This window comes from Zootoca vivipara, chromosome 16 (assembly GCF_963506605.1).
Source record: "Zootoca vivipara chromosome 16, rZooViv1.1, whole genome shotgun sequence".
NCBI classification, from domain to species: domain Eukaryota; kingdom Metazoa; phylum Chordata; class Lepidosauria; order Squamata; family Lacertidae; genus Zootoca; species Zootoca vivipara.
Genome location: NC_083291.1, coordinates 29598882 through 29618720, shown reverse-complemented (window position 1 = coordinate 29618720; position 19839 = coordinate 29598882). Strand labels below are relative to the sequence as shown.

General features: G+C 45.2%; 2 protein-coding genes across 4 annotated transcripts in view; one reads left to right on the top strand and one right to left on the bottom strand.

Moving 5' to 3' along the window:
* The window catches only part of LOC118097549 (NADH dehydrogenase [ubiquinone] 1 alpha subcomplex subunit 1), a 73364-nt gene extending 60911 nt beyond the window's left edge, over nt 1–12453 (bottom strand). Inside the window, exons 1-3 of one of the 3 annotated variants that reach the window (XM_035140497.2) lie at nt 12252–12453; nt 10817–10962; nt 5659–7180 (exon numbers count right to left, since the gene is read on the bottom strand). In XM_035140497.2, the coding sequence (XP_034996388.1) occupies nt 6855–7067 (213 nt within the window). In that variant the 5' untranslated portion in view covers nt 7068–7180; nt 10817–10962; nt 12252–12453 and the 3' untranslated portion in view covers nt 5659–6854. Of the gene's footprint in view, nt 1–5658; nt 7181–10816; nt 10963–12251 lie in introns of those variants that run through there. The other 2 variants (XM_035140495.2, XR_004694066.2) reach the window with 2 other exon arrangements.
* Nucleotides 11944–19839, top strand: part of ATP1A1 (ATPase Na+/K+ transporting subunit alpha 1) — a 34715-nt gene continuing 26819 nt past the window's right edge. The window contains exon 1 of the mRNA XM_035140493.2: nt 11944–12137. Coding sequence (XP_034996384.1) covers nt 12126–12137 — 12 coding nt within the window. The 5' untranslated portion in view covers nt 11944–12125. The remainder of the gene's footprint in view (nt 12138–19839) is intronic.

Genomic DNA, 19839 nt, shown 5'->3' with positions numbered 1-19839 from the left:
CCTGTGTGAGAGGAAGGACCCTGTTGCAACAGCAAAAATAAAAGTGCCTTGCTTCGTACGTCCTGGTTTGGTCTCTGTTATTTGGTGGGCAGGAGACGCTTAAATTCGTCTGCTTGCCTGGATCCTTGAGCTCTCCCTGGGTCAAGATCCATTTCTCTGGGTTCATAGGAACCAGCTTAAATTTTACAACAGTTCCTTTCTCCTCTCTTTTAACAATGTGTGTTTGCTTTACAAAACAACAATTTAAACTGACACCGACTCTACAAGTTAGAGTTCTGCTATACCCACAGGTCACAAAATTCATCCAGTGGGTGAGATAAGCACTACGATTGCTGCCTAACTATGGATTCTTTGGCTTGCTAGATCATGCTGCCTCCCCTTCATTCAGAAAGTAATTCCAGGTAATTTTATCATCTACTTTAATATCCTTCTTACCAATGGTTGATTAAATTAAATGCGTCAAGTCACGAGGCCTCTGTTTTCTTGCGACAATACACGTTTCCGTGGCAGCTGGTCACTTCCAGTGACACAAGCCTTATTTCTGTGCAGTAAAACCTCGGATCCTGTTTCGGCTCCCGAATGCCAAAAACCTGGAAGTAAATGCTCCGGTTTTCAGATGTTTTTCAGAAGCTGAACATCCGACACCGCTTCCGCTGAGTGCAGGAAGCTCCTGGAACCAAGCGGAAGCCGTGGCTCGGTTACTGAACATTTCAGAAACTGAACGGGCTTCCAGAACGGATTACGTTTGACAGCCGAGGTCTGACTGTATAGCAAATGCATTATTTGAAGTGCAAGAGTGAATTGTGCCTTGTTTGAATTTGTGCATGGGGAGCAGGCTTCAACTCCATGAAGCTTGGGAAATGTTAGATTAGGACAACGGTGGAAGATAATGAGCGTTCAGTTTTAAAACACTTCTTTCTAAGTGATCTATGGAGTACAATAATTTAGCAAATTTAAGTGCTGTTGGCACCTTGAGTCTATGATTCAGCACAGGACACTAGGATTTTACTTAATTAGAGAGGATCAAGACAGAATTTATTACTGCTGAGTCAGAGGCTATTATGCGCTACAATAAACCGTAATGCAGAATAAACCTAATTCATAAACCCCAGCAGGAGCAATGGATTTGTTTCAGCCGTGCACCTGCACTGCCATGAGCTCACTGCCACTCTTGCTCCATCCTGGTAAATGGCAGTGACACCGCTGCTGCCAGGAGGCTGGGTGCCCCAGGAGCCGCTCGTGCCGTGAGAGCCAGGCTGACAACAATCGTTTTAGAAAAAGGACAAGGGCAATCGTGGCCAGCAGGAGCAGGACACTTGCTGCTCAAGGCAAGAGCAGCTATTGGGGTGCCACTATGAGGCCAGCCTCCTAGAGGTGGCATCACTTCTGCTTACCAGGGCAGGGCAAGAGTTCGCTTCAGGTTAAGTACGCTTCAGGTTAAGTACAGACTTCCAGAACCAATTACAGTGGTGCCTCGCTTAACGAATGCCCTGCTTAACGAAATTTCCGCTTAACGAAAGGATTTTTCGAGCGGAGGTTGCCTCGCTAGACGAATTCGATTTACAAAAAATTCGTCTAGCGAATCGCGGTTTCCCATAGGAATGCATTGAAATTCAATTAATGTGTTCCTATGGGCAAAAAAATTTCAATGCATTCCTATGGGATTCGCTAGGCGAATTCTTCGTTATAAGAAAAGACCTGTGGAACGAATTAAATTCGTCTAGCGAGGCACCACTGTACACTCATACTTCGGGTTAAGTATGCTTCAGGTTGAGTACTCCGCGGACCCGTCTGGAACGGATTAATCCACTTTCCATTACTTTCAATGGGAAAGTTCGCTTCAGGTTAAGTACAGACTTTCGGAACCAATTGTGTACTTAAACCAAGGTACCACTGTATTTTAAAGGTCTAACAGGCTGTATTTCCACACTCAGGGCCGGCTCTAGGTATAGTCCTGGTGGCGCGGGGCCGGTAGGCAGGGCGCTACGCGGCAAAGCCGCGCAGAAGCCGTGCTGCGCACTGCGAGGGCGGGGGCGCCGGAAGCGATCTCCGCGCCTCAGCGCCAGGCCGCTCGACCTGCTCGGGACTGCCCTGTCCACACTTGTGTTTTGTGATTCCACACTACCTGTTTTGTGATTTTAAATCTCTACTGGGTCTCTCACCAAAGAGTCTTTGCCCCGAACCTGGATCTAGGCATCCTGGAAATTCTTCTTTTATTCTTTAACGAAACACTTAAAACAACAACCCCACACTGTTAAAGGTCCAGAAGCAGGAAAGACTGATTTGTGTTTTGTTTGTTTGTTAAGCCAGGTAGCAACTCTTGCTTTCACCTGAGGCAGCTCCAACACTCCTTAAGACCAAGGGACTCCTTAACACCAAGGGCTCGTCCACACTTCTATGTTTGTTTCTGGTCCTGCTTACTTCTTTTTCTGAAATAATTGTAGCCAGCAGGACTCTAATGAAAAAGAGTGGCCCTCTGTCAGGCTCAGGGAAATCAGATCACTCCCACGATGGCAGCCCAGAATCAGAGTAACAATAAAACTTGTTATCAAGCAATTTATTCAATAATTTACAGAGAACAACGAAGGAATACAGCCTTCTGTTTCAGTGTATCTGAAGAAGTGTGCATGCACATGAAAGCTTATACCCAGAACAAACTTAGTGCTCTAAGCACTAACGTGCTACTGGACAATTTTTTTAATTTTTTTTTTCATTTCGACTTAGAAATAGTGGAATGTTATTTCCTGGGACTCAATGCCTGTCTATTTGTATTTACCCACTTCCACTACTGCATATTTCTTTCTTTTGCTTTCCTTGGTGGTTTCACATTGCTTTGAAACAGTATGACAAAATAGTTTCCCTTTAATGGAATCAGAGGCTCCTTTCTTCCGGTGATCTCATTAAAACCACAAAACAAGCCAGCAGAGGGTGTGAGAGCCATAATTAACAGCTGGAAGGTCAATGGCAATCCAGTTACACATAATCACTTTTTTGTTTTCTGTGTCTTCCATAAATAAATTACCCTTTGAGAAACACAAATATTTTTTATTGCCTTTGAACCTAATTCATATAGATTATTCATTGGATCTCATTTCAGCTTCAGAACTGCCTGACTTTGGTGCAACATAGGTTTTTTAATAACAGGAGGTCTTCAAACGAATGGTGAAGCAACAGGAAGGAAACAAAAGTAGTATTTCTGGACTGTACTCATTATTTTTCTAGTTTATTGGGAGCTTCAAACTCTGATGGCCAATGTGACCTAAAAGAACAGACAATAGAGATTGAGGCAATATATGTATATCAGAGTCCCACACACCAGTTAATTTCCTCATCTGATTAACAGATTTCCTTTATTGTCTTCCATGAAGCCTCCTGGTATTTATTTCCTTTTTTATTTCTTCAATATATTTATATTCTGTTTTTCTATATAAAATATTAAAAAGCAGTCTGCTTTTACATATATATTTAACTCTAACAGGTTTTATGCTTTGTACTTAATTTGCTAAATCAACGGCGCTGTGGGTAAACCACTGAGCCTAGGGCTTGCTGATCAGAAGGTCAGCGGTTCAAATCCCTGTGACGGGGTGAGCTCCCGTTGCTTGGTCCCAGCTCCTGCCAACCTAGCAGTTCAAAAGCACGTCAAAGTGCAAGTAGATAAATAGGTACCGCTACAGCGGGAAGGTAAACGGGCATTTCCATGTGCTGCTCTGGTTTGCCAGAAGCGGCTTTGTCATGCTGGCCAAATGACCTGGAAGCTATATGCCGGCTCCCTCGGCCAATAATGCGAGATGAGCGCGCAACCTCAGAGTCGGTCACGACTGGACCTAATGGTCAGGGTCCCTTTACCTTTACTTTACTTGATTTGCTAAATCAACCTGATTTAACAAAACGAGTATAAACATTATTTTGAAAAACATTATCACCATTATTTATTAAATTTATATACCACCCTTCATCTGAAGAGCTGGCAGGGCCGTTCAAAAAACATGCACTGCCCTCCCTGCTTATAATTTGCCCGTGTCTAATCCCTGCCCTGCCATTAGAATCTAGTCCACAAAAAGCTTAAGCCAGAACATATGTCTTAAGTCTTTTAATGTGGCACAAGACTCTTTGTTCTTGCTGCAACCTGGCTACACCTCTGTAAAAAGATTCTTGTGTAGGTTTTTGGAGTAAATAATAATGTCAGGTAGATGTGCCTTGGCATCTCGGTGAGAAAAGGCAACGCCCAAATAGTGGTTATTAAAAGGATGTCCCTTTAAGCCCCGCTGCAGACGACTGTCGTGCCTGGAGACAGGCAGTCAAGTTGTGTATCTACAGCAGTGACCAGAGGAGGAAGGCGCAGGGAGAAGAAACACCATCTGGATCAGCACAACCAGATGCCTGCACCTGCCGCAGCTGCAACAAAACATATCTCAATCCTATTGGTCTCTACAGCCACAGCAGGCGCTGTAATTCCCCAACGGTTTGACTTCACCCCTGAAGGCGCACCCTTCCATTCTTTCCCAAGACAGACAGATGCCAACCAAATTCCAGATAGGGAAGGAAATGCCAAAACCACATATCTACATTCTGTTGCCCACTAACCCTCTTCTGTTTCAGCCTGTTCAGTTTGAAGGTGGTTTCGTCTACCTTAGCTGGGACCTTGGTGTTCTTGGCAGGGATTGGCTGCATCTACAACAGGTAACTCACCTTTCGCGAGATCCACACATCCTGGTACTCAGGCCCAGGGCCAGATTTAGGTTTGATGAGGCCCTAAGCTACTGAAGGTAATGGGGCCCTTTATATGTCCAGCTGCCCTTTGTCAACAACAAATTGTTGCTTTTTTTTGTGTTGGATATATGCTATATGGTAATTTATGGACCAAATAGGTATCTAAAGCCATTTGCACATAACAAAATGTGTATTTTATCAAAGTAATTGTTGAATTGAAATACGTACAATTAAGAATATTAATAGTGAAATACAATTAAGTAGTATATTGATAGTGAAATAATTATTAAGCTCTAACTTAAAATGATTTTTTTATCCATAACAAACTTAATAATGCAAACACATTGGCATTTGGCAATAACAAAAGCTCCTTTAGAAACACAATTGACAAAGACTCATAATCTAGTCTCTAGAAACTTCCTATAACATGAAATAATAATAGCAAACCAGTGATATTTTAGGGAGGAAGCTAGCAGGCAGGGCCTATTACATCATAGGAGCCTACACAACACAAAACACTGTTGCTGTATGCCAGTTTTATTTTATTTGTTTTTTTAATCTTATATTTTGGAAATGTGCATCCAGATTTTTTTCTTTTAAATTTTTTGGGGGCCCCCAAAAGAGTGGGGCCCTAAGCTATAGCTTGTTTAGCTCAGGGGGTCCCCAGACTTACCGGCGTTTGGGCCGGTTCCCACCGCGCTGATTGCGCGGCGGGCCAGAGGGCGGGGGAGTACGCGCCTGTGCGGGCCGGCGGGCGGGGGAGTGCGCGCCCGTGCACATGCGCACGGGCGCTTACTGGCACGGCGGCGCGCTTCCAGGGTGGGAAAAGCGCCGAAAATCCGTTGTGCGCATGCGCGTGGGCCTCCCCCGACCCGGAAGTGCACCAGAAATGACTTCTTCCGGGTCGGGAGAGGCCCATACGCATGCGCACAAAGGATTTTCGGCGCTTTTTTCCCCAACCCGGAAGAGCGCTGCCGTGCTGCGCGCCGTAAGAGCGGGCGGCGGTGGCGGGCGGTGGGGGTCGTCGCGGGCCGGATTGGCAGGCTAATTGGGCCACATCCGGCCCGGGGGCCGTAGTTTGGGGACCCCTGGTTTAGCTTATACGTAAATCTGGCACTGCTCAGGCCACCAGGCCTCTCACAAAATGGGAAGCTATCATTCTGAATATACTGTAGGTTCATTGAGGAAAGGGCTGGTAACAGAAATATAAAGCCAACTGTTGACTACTAATGTGGGACCATTCACAGGGCTGAAATCTGTGTGGGAAGAGCTGCAGGATACCCGGAGGATAAGGAATAGGAAAAATACAGTGAGATAAACAGATGAAATCTATTTCTGCTCATGTCAGGGAAACCACACTAAAAATTTTTTGCCATAGATCATGGGCGTAGCCAGGATTTTTGCAAGGGGAGGCAAGCTTTTGTTGGGGGTGGGGTGGGAGGAGAACCTTGACTTTTATTGATTTAGGGGGGAGCAGCTGCCCCCCTGGCCCCCCTTGGCTATGCCCATGCCATAGATGGAACAGAACAGCAGTTCAAATCTCTTGTATTCATATCTAATGTGAACTCTGATCACTGGCGCAGTTGTGCACATGCCAACAAACACCACTTGCAACAACTTTCAGCAGCTCCCCTTGAAATATGGAACTCTTGATCTGTCTATGACCTAGCTCATGGGTAGGCAAACTAAGGGCCGGGGGCCAGATCTGGCCTAATCGCCTTCTAAATCCGGCCCATGGACGGTCTGGGAATCAGCGTGTTTTTACATGAGTAGAATGTGTCCTTTTATTTAAAATGCATCTCTGGGTTATTTGTGGGGCATGGGAATTCATTCATTATTTCGAAATCTAGTCCGCCCCCCCCCCCCCGAAGGTCTGAGGGACAGTGAACCGGCCCCCTGCTGAAAAAGTTTGCTGACCCCTGATCTATTTTGATGTAATCTCTCTTCCCTACTGTTGTGTTTTGATTTCTTTTACCTGTATCACCTGTATTTACCTGTTTTCTCCTTTTTTGTATTTTATTTCTTTATTGCAATTTGATTGGTACAATATTAGAATCTTACTGTCCTCTCTTGAGATTATGATCAATATGCTCCACACTTAGTTCAATACATGTTTATTAAGTTGCTTTCATTGCACCATGATTTCACTTAATGTTCTCCAAACCCTTGGAGTCATAGTAGCGATTTACTCCAGACACCCGCTTGTCTCTCTCCAACAGGTACCACTGATAGGTGTTCCGAGCAATTCTCTTCTCCTTGCCCCCGCTGGTGTACCTGTGGATGTAGGCGGTGCTCACACCAGGGATGACCAAGCACACGTACATGAGGCCCAAGCCAGGCAAGATTTCGTACCACATCCTGACGGCTGCGCGGCTTTTTCTCTCCCCAACCCTGGTGACCTCTCAGTGACCAGAGCTGCCATACGACTTCGCCCTCAAAGCAGAGTTCGCCTGTTTTGATTCTCTGTGTTCTGAAAATCCAGTTTAAAAAATGATATATTTTTTAAAAGAAAAATCTTAAACTGGAGGGGTTGTGATCGTATAATGTATACGGGTTTAGTTTTTAAAGAAAATCTGCCGAATTTCATGATCCATCTCAGGATGGGGGGGTCGGCAGACTACGTCTCACATATTATCTCTGTAACCATTACATCAATGTTTTTTTATTATTATCTTTATCACTTGTCCAATGGTCCAAGTGTAGTGAATATATAATGGAGCCCATTGTTCTTTTTCAAATATTATTCCAGGGGGACAGGCTAAAGATGAGACAGTGTCTTATCAAATCTCTGGAATGTGGCCTATTGTTGTGAGAGACTGCAGGGATCGTAAAACACAAGAGTGCAGATCATCGAACTGAGCCCAAACCACATGCTACTACAACAGAAATCTCCCTCTGCCCCCCTCCCCACAACCCCTCCCCTTTTGTTCACATACATGCATCCTTTCCCAACTTTCATACAGTACCACATGCATACACAACAACACTATTCCAGTTCCACACAGGCAACAACAGCACCCCTCTCATGTACAGACAACCTGCAAACTGATGCTTCCTTTTGGTTTCCACTGATGCAGCCCTGCTCATCCTGGAAATTTACCTGTATCTTTTGCGTAACAGACTCCATTCTGAAAGATTAAATTTGTTTATCAAACCTAGGTAAAGGTAAAGGTAAAGGGACCCCTGACCATTAGGTCCAGTCGTGACCGACTCTGGGGTTGCGCGCTCATCTCGCATTATTGGCCGAGGGAGCCGGCGTATAGCTTCCAGGTCATGTGGCCAGCATGACAAAGCCGCTTCTGGCAAACCAGAGCAGCACATGGAAACGCCATTTACCTTCCCGCTGTAGCGGTTCCTATTTATCTACTTGCATTTTGATGTGCTTTCGAACTGCTAGGTGGGCAGGAGCTGGGACCGAGCAACGGAAGCTCACCCCGTTGCAGGGATTCGAACCGTCGACCTTCTGATCAGCAAGCCCTAGGCTCAGTGGTTTAACCACAGCGCCACCTGGGTCCCTTATCAAACCTAGGGTTGCCCTATTTCAAACAGGGAAAATCTGGACAGAAAACTTGTTGAGCGTTTTTGGGCAAAGTTGTTCAGTTGTATGTGTGTGTTTTTTGTTTTTTGTTTACTTTTGCCCAAAGTTGCTGAGCACACAAAGAGAGTTTTAAAGGAAAGTTGCCAAATACGACACTGCTGATATGTGTTGCCATATACACCTGGATTTTCCTGGACATTTTAGCTATTTCCACCCGGACACTGCTTCCGACTACAGCATTCCGAATATGTTTGGGAAATTCCGGACATATGGCAACCCTAATCAAACCTGTGCTGCATTTGACAGCACTTCTCTCCAAATTTATTCCAAAATACTTTCTTGATATACATTGCATAGCTTTCTCTTTGAACCATTTCCTGCGCGCGCGGGGGGGGGGGGTGTTAACAAAGTCCAGAGGGATAGGAAGTGGACCATAGCCCCCTGAAAACTTAAGCTATAATAAATTATTTGTCACGGATTATGCGTTTCAGACCTATCTTCTAACAGATTGATTTATTTGTCAATTTAATACTAACAGAAAGATATGCGATACTGTTGACTCTAAACCAAATTTTTAATTCCTAAATTAAAAACATTTAATTTGGGAATTAAAAATGACCGCGGCCAGGGTACTAGTGGCAAGAAAGTGGAAGAGTGAGATCTTACCCACTATATTGGAGTGGCAAACACTTATGCTAGAATACGTACAACTGGCTAAACTCACTGACTCAGTAAGAGAATCATCAACACAAAAAGTATCCAAAGAGTGGAAGGTCTACAAAAAATACCTAAAAATGTATTATCCTAATAATTCCATATTGGCAGATATAGAATAACGTTTGTAATATAAAAATGAGATTAAGGGAAAATAGGGAAGAAAGGAAGAAAGTTATAACGAAGACCCGTAGAAAACAAAGAATTTGAAATTGTAATATTGGAAGGACGGGAAGTTTTTAAGAAGGAAGAAATAGGATTTAACATAAAGATAATATATGGTTCACATTGCGAAGAAGAATTTATTTTGAATTATGTATTTAGTTCTTCTGTATTTATCTATTTTTCTTTTGTATGAGATACGACGAGGAGAAAATCATCGTTGTATTCATATCATGCATATGTTCTACTCTGTATTATTTTAAACAATAAAGTCTTTTTTTTTTTAAAGAATATTAGGGGGTGGGCCGGGGAAAAAAAACACATTTTACACAGAATCTACCTTGGCTGTGGTGAATGCCAGTCATAAGGTCTGAAACCAGTCAGATTTTTTTGTTTTTGTTAATGCTTGTTAAAGATAAATATATTACAAAACAGATCATTCTTTAGACACAAACTGGAGTCTTTCAAAGGTCTTAGCCAAAATGGTCAATACCATTTCCATGGGAAAGGTCTTCAACTTTCCTGTATTGACACTCAGCAAAGAACAGCCCACACTCTGGCCAGTGGCCGAAATAAATTGATTCATTCAACAACAGTCCAAGAAGCGAACTTCACTTGTCCTTGGACATAACCATGTCCTCACTCTGCTCTAAGTGCTCAAGGATCACTCAGGTGTGTTCATTGCAATTTGGAAGGAAAGCGCTGCAAGAATGGCCATTTTAATAACAAGGAATAGTTCAGTTGCATATGTCATAGTGACGGGTGTATTTCTTTGGTATATATATTTTTGCCCACAACTCATACCAAGGAACAGATTCACCCTGTAAATTTTTAGAAACCAACAAATACTGTGATTTTTAAATGGATAGTGTCATTTGTGAGTTTGGACCCATGGCACCAAATACCAGGTGAATTCCTGCCAAAGTCATGTTTTGGTCCTCCATCTTGATCCACAATGGCATCTAGCATGCAAGCGGATGAAACTACACCCCCCTCGATATCCAGGTTTTCCTGCTGTTCAAGTTGTACAGTAAGGGTAGCTGCCTCATTATTTTCTCATGCTTTGCCCCTACCTGTAGCTGGATATTTTCCTTTTCTTTTGAGGCAGGTACATTGCTTGCAGGATGTCTGGTGAAGCAGTTTGTTTTCAGTGTGTGTTTGGGGCTCACTAGCTGTCTTCTGCTTTTTGAAGCAGTCGCAGATGCCCGCAGCTAATCAAAAACAGCTGTGCTTCTTTGTTTTTTCTGTCTAAACAACCTCGTATAGAAAACCCTTGTGCCTTTATTCCAATCTTCAACCAGCCAAGAAAAGGATTTTTGCTGCTCATTTCCTGAGAATCTTGTGAGCAATTTCATCTTCTCTCCTGCAGGTTACTTTGGGTTTCTGTTTTTGCCCAGCAATTCCACCTATCCCCTCAAGAAGCAAGGCCAGTTCCAGCGGCATCCCCAATCTCCTCACCTGATCACTAAAAGGCATCACAAGTGCCATGCTCATATTATCACAGCATTTCTAGGATTAGGGTGTATGGGGTGATTGGGGAGGGACACTACCTCTGATGGAAGAAACGTCATGCTCCATCTGGGGTAGGTTGTCCACCTTTGGTCCCCACCCTGCACTCAGCTCTCACCTGTGGCTCCTAAAAACTGTCCGCATGCAACAGCAGCCACACCCTGGGAAACAGCTTTGACTGACCTGCTAAACCAGATGAGGGTAGTTGATGGGTCTCAAACCCTCGGTGAGTTAGGGACTTCCCCTGCATGTGAAAGCAGGCTCTGGTGGATTGAGCGGCCGAGACCAATAATGGGTTCAACAGTCAATAACATGGGTTTCTGCACGCGCTGTAGAGGGAAATGGGGGACAAATGGGGCTCATCAACCTGGGAAGGTAGCCCATGTAGGAGAAGGAAAACTCTGATCCTGAACCTCTGCTGCCTGGAACCTTTGGGAGAAGAAAAGGTTGAGTAAACCAAACACAAATCTGGAGTGGAGTCCCTAAGACAGTTGGATGGTGCCTTCTATGCTTCCATCTGGCAACTCCTGCAGCCAAGCTGGTGCAAAACATATTGCTGTGCTTTCCTTTGGACCACATCAGTGAGGCCAAGTGGGGCGGGTCTTGTTGTCTGGGCAGCCCAGGGCCTCCATACACACTGCCCATGCTTGGGCATCAGAGAGGTCACTTCGGTGCAGCTAATGCAGAGGTTTGACTTCACCCACAACAATTTATAGGGTTCCTCAATCTTGTAACATTTGTGCGAGCAGAATCATTAGATCAGAACCACCAACATTTTCATCTGAGCTACCTGCTGGCCCAGTTAGGCTCTCTTCCAGAAAAGTGAACTGTCTTTGAGCCTGGCAGCCACTCCCAAACCTCTTTGGGACTGGCTGGATGTGTCTGCGTACATCCAAATAACTACGGTATATTTAGGATTGAGGGCGAGGGAGGTTAAATAACTACAGTATATGTAGGATTGGGGGTGGACCCCCGTCGCACGCGCAATTCAGGAGCAAGTTGCACGAAAGCGCAACAAGATGCCAAGGCAAAATAGCACAATCTGCAGTCAGAAACCGACGGCGGCTGCAGATGAAGAACTGCGGGCACAAAGAAGCCTCTTGCCCACAGGTGAAGGTTCCCCCCCCCCGCTTAGCCGATTCTGTAGGGAGCTCAGTCCCCGCCCGAAAGAGCGTGCGCAAGCAGCGCCGGCCAGCCCCTCTCTTTCCGCGGTTGCGAGCCGCTCCCCTCCGCCCCTTCCAGGGACGAGGCGGAGCCAGCCTTGCTCGAGGGCGGAGCGGCTGGGGCGACTCGGTTTAGGCAGCGCGAAAGAGGGCCGGGTCGCCCATTCTGACTAAGCTCGGCTGGCGCTCGGGAGAGCTTCGTCGGCGAGCAGAAGGGGCGGCCCCAAAGAGCGCACCGCAGCCGGCCTTTGCGCTTTGCTTGTGAGCGCACACGTGGCAGCCGCTCCGTCGCACAGACCGAGGCCAGCTCCTCCGAGGACCGTGGCACAATGGGCAAGGGGGTAAGGAACCGGTGGGGCGAGAGAGGGAAGCCCCCCCCCCCGGCGCGGCCCGCCAGGAGAAGGGGGTCCCCGGCGCCGCCTCCCCGCTTTAGGCTGCCCGCGCTTTGAGCCTACCGGCTGCAGAGCAAAGCTCCTTCCGCCTCCAGCCGCCCCGACGCCGAAGCGTTTCTGCTTTTCTGGGTGGGTCCTTCTCTCCAAAAGCCGACGGGGAGGCGCCTCTGTTAGGGCTCCTTCCTCGGCCACCTGGGAATGGGAAGGGAGCAGCTCCGGGCGCAAGGCGCGCGCCGCTGGAACCTGGACCCGGGCGCTTTGCCTGCCCGCGGGGGAAGGGGAAGTGGCGGAGGCGGAACCAGGGCGCGCCGCGAGGCGGGCAATTTTTTCCCCGCGCGGGTCGCGAGCGCCCTGGGGCAGGAAGCGCCGTCGTCAGTGGGGAGTGGGCGATGATGGCACATGATGGAGGCTTCGCTCGGGTTCGCCAGAGGTAGTTGGCAGAACTGGTGGTCGGATTCAGGATAGCAGACGGGTGCGGGTGTCATTTTTTTTTCAAGCGGAAAAACAAAAACTTAACACCCAGCATGTGATGAAACTAGTACTAAAAGAGGTTTATCGTGGTAGCTCTTTCCCCCAAGCATTCAGAATATGATCCCAAAATAGGAACACTTCAGAATTCTGCTGTCTTGTTTTTTTATTCTTGAATAACTTTTTGTTGGGTTTTTATAAGCAAGGGTCATAAATGATACAAATAAGTGGACCGAATCTTATGTCATTGGTATGTCACAAAAACAGCGCGCTACATTTGCAGTAATACCTGTGGCGTGTGGTTCCTGCTCTCCAGTTTTTTTGTAGGTTAGCTCGGCTTTGGTCATCTGATAATGCTTTGGAGATATTTATCTGGGAATATTCCTCTGAGGTGAGGTAAGCCCTGCCGTGTTTTTAACAGGAAGTCTGCTCGGTCCTCTCCTCAACCCAGTTTACCGGCCTGTGGTTTTGATTTCTGTATTCTGTGCTGGGAAGTGCTGTTTTCAGGAGATTTAGAAGCAGGCATCATAAGTAATGGTTTCAGTCGAAAACCCAACTGTTGCATGCAGACACAGGAGCAAGATTTTTGAATCTGCAGAGTTGGTCACCTGCTTTTCAGAGGGAAGCTTCTCCCCAAAGATAATAAAAGGCCACTTATTTCCACGTACTCCTGTGCTGGCTGCCTTTAGGGAGAAGGGAGCCATTTTCTTAGCAATTGCAGAGTTACAAAATGGGTTATCAGCGCTTAAGGTGAAGACGACTGATATGAGGGCTGGTGCAGACATGATGTTATCTTTATGTTTTCCTGTAGCTTGTACGTGCCTGTTCCTACACCAGCTTAGACTAGATTCTAGAAAGGGAAGGGAATTGCCGGCATGAATTTAAAAATGGTACAGGGCTACAGCTGACTGGGTTTTTAAATATTGGGCAACAACTTCAGGGCATGATGTCCAGTCATGTGAGAGGCTGTCGACATTACAGAAAGTGCTACCAGCAGAATGTGGAAGTTGCCGATAGGTCCCTCCAGCTTGTTGGTTCTCTGCGGCACTCCCCACACTAGGTGGAAATAATGTTTACCTTCCCAGTACAGTACCCACTAACGGCAGTGCCTCCAAGCATATCAGGGCCAGATCTCCACCGGAGCTCATGTCTTTCTTCCATTTGACTTGTTTATCATGAGTCTGGCTGCTTTCTTGAAAGATCACACCTCCATAAGTGCTTGCTAGGCCCAGGGATTCTGTCCCATTGCCCGGCTGCAGGTGAGAGGGGTCCTTCCCAGTATTGTAGTGCTTTCCCGTTAATATCTACTAAAAAGCTTTACAAAGTCTGGGTGGTTTTTCTTTTTAGAGGCCATGCCTAGAAAAACAGCTAGAAATGGAAGATGGGGTGGGGAGTTATCCTATCTTAAAAGTGATGATGAGCCCTGCTCTATTTATGCCTGAAAGTCTCCAGTTTGATTATGTATGTATTATATATAATGCTTATTCTGCCTTTTCTCCAAGGATTTAAGTTCTCCCCTTGTTGCCATTTTTACCCTTGGCCTGCAAGGCAGGTTAGGAAAAAAGGTGGGATTTGCCCCACATCACCCATTTAGCCTTAATGGCTGAATAAGGGTCTTGAACAGGGACCACTCAAGTTGAAATACCTTTCATGTGCTCAGTTTGAAAGCAGAGTAGTTTTCCTTAACTGTACTTCTGTAGTGGCCTCAGGGTCCAAGTTTTGCAGGATGGTTAATTAAAATGGCTAATTAAGCGGGCGGGACAAGTGGAAACAGGAGAGGCTGTTGCCTAATTGTGGAAATATCTGAGTGACAAGATCCTACAGTTTGATGCAGTGGGGCAATAAAGTTTGCATTGCTCTCAGTAGGCTGTAACATTATCACAAAGTGTGTAGTATCTTGTTGCCTTTGGGTAGCTTTAGTTTAGTGCCCCAGACAGCCATGCCATTCATTAAGTTGAACTCTTCCCTAGTAACTTCCCTTTTCTTGCATGATCACATCACTTGGCTTCGCACTGGCCTTTTTTTCGTAGATGGGGAATATTTTTTGTTGCTTTTCATTGAATTGTAGAGTTGGAAAGGGTCCTGAGGGTCATCTTGTGCACGTGCAACCCCCCCCCCCCCAATGCAGGAATCCTATAACTGCAATTTATAGCCTGTTTGCTTGAGGCTTCAGCCTTCTTGCCCTTTCCAGTACAACCCTGAACAAATTTTAATTCCAGAAGCAAACCTTAGATTTCATTGGGGTGTACTGCCTTGTAAGTGAGATTGCTGCCTCCCCCCCCTTCTGTGCCCTACAGCTGGTACTGCTCTCTTGAAAGTACCATATGTTAACTGCAATGGTTGACGTAGTGAGCACACCTGATGGTTCTCCTGTTTTCTTGCAGCAAAGGTATCTGAAGGTAAACGACTAGGGAGATCACAGTGCAGAGGTTTGTCTGTGAAATTCTTAGCAGAGTCACAAGCTGTTCTGCGGCTCGCTCTACAGTCCTGGATGTATGTTGGCTGTCTCCCAACACAAACTAGTTTTAAGATGGGGGTGCTGGTGGCAAGCTTCGGTCTGAACTGGCTTTTACCAGTAATGACTAGTTCAGCTCAGTGCCATTTGCAGCCATGGAGTTGCAACCTTAATTGCAAAAAAACAGAAAGAAAAAAGCTTTGATTGAGCGCTGTCTGTTTTTTTGCCTTCACTATGTTAAAGCAAACAAAGCTTGAGATTCTGCAGTCTGGGAATTCTCCTTGTTAGCACTGGCTTCATTAAGCAAACCACAGAGGAATCTCAGATTCAGAAGAGTCGCTCTGATCCTGAGGTAAAAAAACAAAACACCCTTCCACACCATTTACAGTGACTCTGATATTTCAACACAAGAAAAATGGAAAATTACTTGAACCTGTTTTGTTACTTTTTTGAGCAGGGTAGACCTTTGGATTTGGTGTTTATGTAACCGGAGATTCTAGTATGGCTTCAAGATTTAACTTGCTTACACTCTAGACTGAGTATTACTGTGGATGTTAACAGGGGCTCTCTATTCCAATTGTAGTTGTGCCTGTACACATTTTATTCTTCTGGACGCCATTTTCAGTTTAAGAACTGCATGAAGTTGGAATGTTTTGACTCCTTCCCAGGTCGGCCGTTGCTTCTCCATTGCTGGATGTATGTAGAGATGAACTATCCATTACCAGGGTAACTGCAGTTGCTTTTACTAATATGTCCCTTTATCCACACCAAACATGGATATCCTGAAGTGATCTGAGTTTTTTTGTTTGTTTGTGTGGGTGCCTGTACACATTTTATTCTTCTGGACGCCATTTTCAGTTTAAGAACTGCATGAAGTTGGAATGTTTTGACTCCTTCCCAGGTCGGCCGTTGCTTCTCCATTGCTGGATGTATGTAGAGATGAACTATCCATTACCAGGGTAACTGCAGTTGCTTTTACTAATATGTCCCTTTATCCACACCAAACATGGATATCCTGAAGTGATCTGAGTTTTTTTGTTTGTTTGTGTGGCATTTATGCATGAAACAGAAAAAAATATTTTAAAAAAGAGTCTGATAGCATTCACATTTTAAGATCCCGTTTAATCCTTCAAATTTATGTGTATGGAGCAAAATTCAGAGTACAATAGTGATTAAAGAGTTTTGCCAATATCCACAGTGTGTGTTTCCTTTTAATTTCCAGAACTTTAGGGCTCTCCTAAAGCCTTCTGTACTATCCGAGCTACGGATCTAGAAGGGGGAGAGGGCAAATTTTTCCATTGCCCCATCAAGGTCTGCTGACTTCTTCTGAGAATTTTTATTGTCTCAAAAGGCTTTGGACTTGTATTGTTTTTTACCAGTAGTGCTATCTGAGATTAAAGCTGGGGTGTTAAGCAGTCCAGAACGCCCTCCCCCCAAAAAAACCCTGCAGCCCCCGGAGCAATGAGGCTAGTTATCACTTCCATAATTGTGTGGATGTTGCAAGCATTTTTATGGGATTCATGACATGCCAGTGTGGAAAATTACTGTACTGCTACCGTTTTCCTTCCCCACATACCAGGAACTCACAAAATTACTATTTTCCCCTTTCCAATGCTGACCTTCAAAAACTATGCACAGTCTGGCGGTTGGGTTCCCTTCCACAACTGAATGCATTTTGGCTCTAACCAGAGCTGCGATAGCAAAAGAATGGGAGCAATAATTTGAACACCCACAATAATTGATTTCCTTGTGATCCTAGATCATTTTGGATTCTGAGTGTAGGCAGTTGTGGATTTGGAGTTTGTGTTCTCGGCCCATTTCGGACTTGTTTTACTTTCAGGAACCTGAATAGGTAGGAGCAAAATGTGTGTATGTTTATTTAAAAATTTTAATGAAGTGAAAATGCTTGGAATAAGTAAATATAGATTTCATATACTTGCTATAGACTGAGGGATAGTTCAGTAGGTATAGCATGAGGCTCTTAATCTCAAGGTCACGGGTTCAAGGCCCATGGTGGGCAAAAGATTCCTGCATTGCAGGGGGTTGGACTAGATGATCCTCATGGTCCATTCCAACTCTACAATTCTATGACCTTACTCTGAAAGCAGTTAATTGTTCCCTTGTGTAGCAACATGCAGGTTGTTTTCCATTTCTGCACAACAGTTGCTGGGGTGTGCCACCAGTTGCAACGAAAGCTTGCTGTGCACAGAGGCTTATGGCCAGTGACTATGATCTGCTAAATATGCCGTTTCGGCTCCTTTGGGAGGAATGACAGGATAGAAATGTAATAAATAAACATGACTGTGACTCACTCCAGAACCCATCTTGAATTGGCTTTATTAGCCAGTCTGTAAGATGGGCACCGATGACTCCTAACTTCCCCCAAGGGCACTGTGCATGCAAGAGGACAGGAAGAAGATGTCTTTCATCATGCTGAAATTTGGAATAGGCAAAAGCAGCAAGTCTCTTGCACAGCTCCTGTATGCCCCAAAGTTCAGAATGGTAAGACTAGTGAGGAGGGGGGGAGGTTCTCACTCAGGATGGGCTTCTGAGAGCAGGTGAGCTAGTGAGTTGACTTGAGAAAACCTGTGCATGAAAAAGCTTCCAGCTGAAATAAACGGCATGACTGATACATAAGAAATGGTGTGTACAGTCAAACCTCAGTTTACGACTACCTCGGTGAGCAACCGCTTCAGCGAGTGACCGCTGCGGTCCCGGAAGTGTTTACATCCGGGTTCCACGGCGTTGGATGCGCAGACGCGATCTGCGCAGCTCGCGCATGCAGAGAAGCGATCTGCATAGCAGCGCTCTATTGGTGCTTCGCGCGCGCGCAGAAGCGTGCCTTTGGCGAGCAACTGCCTCTGTGGAATGGAAATAACTACTTGAAATATACCAGACTGAAGACTTGGTGGTTTAGTTAGGGATGGAAAATCCCAGGAAAAGGAAAGTAGTCATGCCACGCACATGTGGTTGGCCTCATGCTTTCCAGGGTGAGGGAACAAGCAAGACAGTGGTTGGGGAAGGCACAGATGGTGGTATAGCTGTCAATCAGGGCATAATTATTTTATCCTCATGCCCCAGTATTCCATTCAGATCAAGCCAGCCTCTTGTTAGCTATGTATGCTCCTTGGAGAAGTCCATCCCGTGCCTTGGAAATAGTACATTGGCTTGGTTCATACCAGCAATATTGCCTGTTCTGTGGCCCCATATAAGGAATGCAAGACTTGAAGCGAGAGAGCAGCTTCCTTGACTAGCCAGTCTTTCCCTGAAATGGTCAAGTGAGAGAGGTAGTTGCTGTCCGATTGTTTTTCCGGAATCCAGTTCTGGAACTCCTTGAATGAATTTACAGAAACAAGAGTTGTAGTTCTGCATTTATACTACTGGCCTTGCTGCTGCCAACACCCTCATGCCTGAAAATGCCATAAAGGCAAACACTGCATAGAGATGGGTGCAAACAGAGCAGTATTGGGACCAACTGAAATGTATATATAAATAGGGAGCTATTCTTTGAGTTTCACAGTTTCCAATGGCTGAACGGTAAAAGAGAAAAAAAGGGGTTTGGCTCAAGTCCTGTGTACAGTAAATGGCAGCCCTGAAGTTCAGGAAGCTCATTGTAGACTGACTATGCTTGTGCCTAGCACAATAGATCTTGAGTTTTCCCAAAAGGATATGGAAACAAAGATGGGATGACAGCTCTGTGAAATACAAAAGCCAGCATTTATTCAGATCTATTTCTAGCACTAATGGAGATTATGATCCCCTACAAGGTAGAGATCTAAAGCAAAGCAAAATATGGTTAGTCTTTTTTTAAAAAAGTAAAGTTGGAGATCAATTTTAAGTGTGGACTAGGCATAGTAGCCAAATTGGGTAGGATGGTCTAGTGGTCGGAGGATATACTGCTGCTTCCACAGGTAAATTGTATGTTCATTTAAGGTTTATATTACTGATTTTCAGGGGGGACCTCACAAAGTGGTTAATGTAAGATCATTACACCAATAAGCCCTGTTTAAATAAATAAAAATATGGATAAGAGAACTTGTTGGGGTTTTGTTCTTTTTAGAAGAAGCTGTTTCTGCTGCTTCTCACTCCCCTCAGGGCAATTTGGTCCTTCAGAGGCCCCTGTTGTGGCAGTAGGGAGAAGGGGGGACCACTGGTGAACTTTCCATTGCTGGATGATAATAATAAAATAATAATAATAATAATAATAATATTTTTATTTATACCCCGCCCTCCCCAGTCAAAACCGGGCTCAGGGCGGCTAACACCAATAAAATTACAATAAAACATAAAAAGCAATTAATTAAAATATAGATTAAAATACAATATTAAAATTTAAAATGCAGCCTCATTTTAAGTAGGCCATAAATCCAAGCCATGAGGGAGGAAAACACAGGGGTCAGACTAAGTCCAACCCAAAGGCCAGGCGGAACAGCTCTGTCTTGCAGGCCCTGCGGAAAGATGACAAATCCCGCAGGGCCCTGGCCTCCTGTGAAAGAGCGTTCCACCAGGTTGGCGCCAATACTGAAAAGGCCCTGGCCCTAGTAGAGGCCAATCTAGCCACCTTATGGCTTAGGATCTCCAGAATATTGTTGTTTGTCGACCTTAAGGTCCTCCGCGGGGATACCAGGAGAGGCGGTCCCGTAGGTGCGAGAGTCCTCGTACCTACGGGATAAGGCATCTTGATCCAGTTTGAACGCTCCCTTTGCTGGTTGACTAAAACATTAAGGT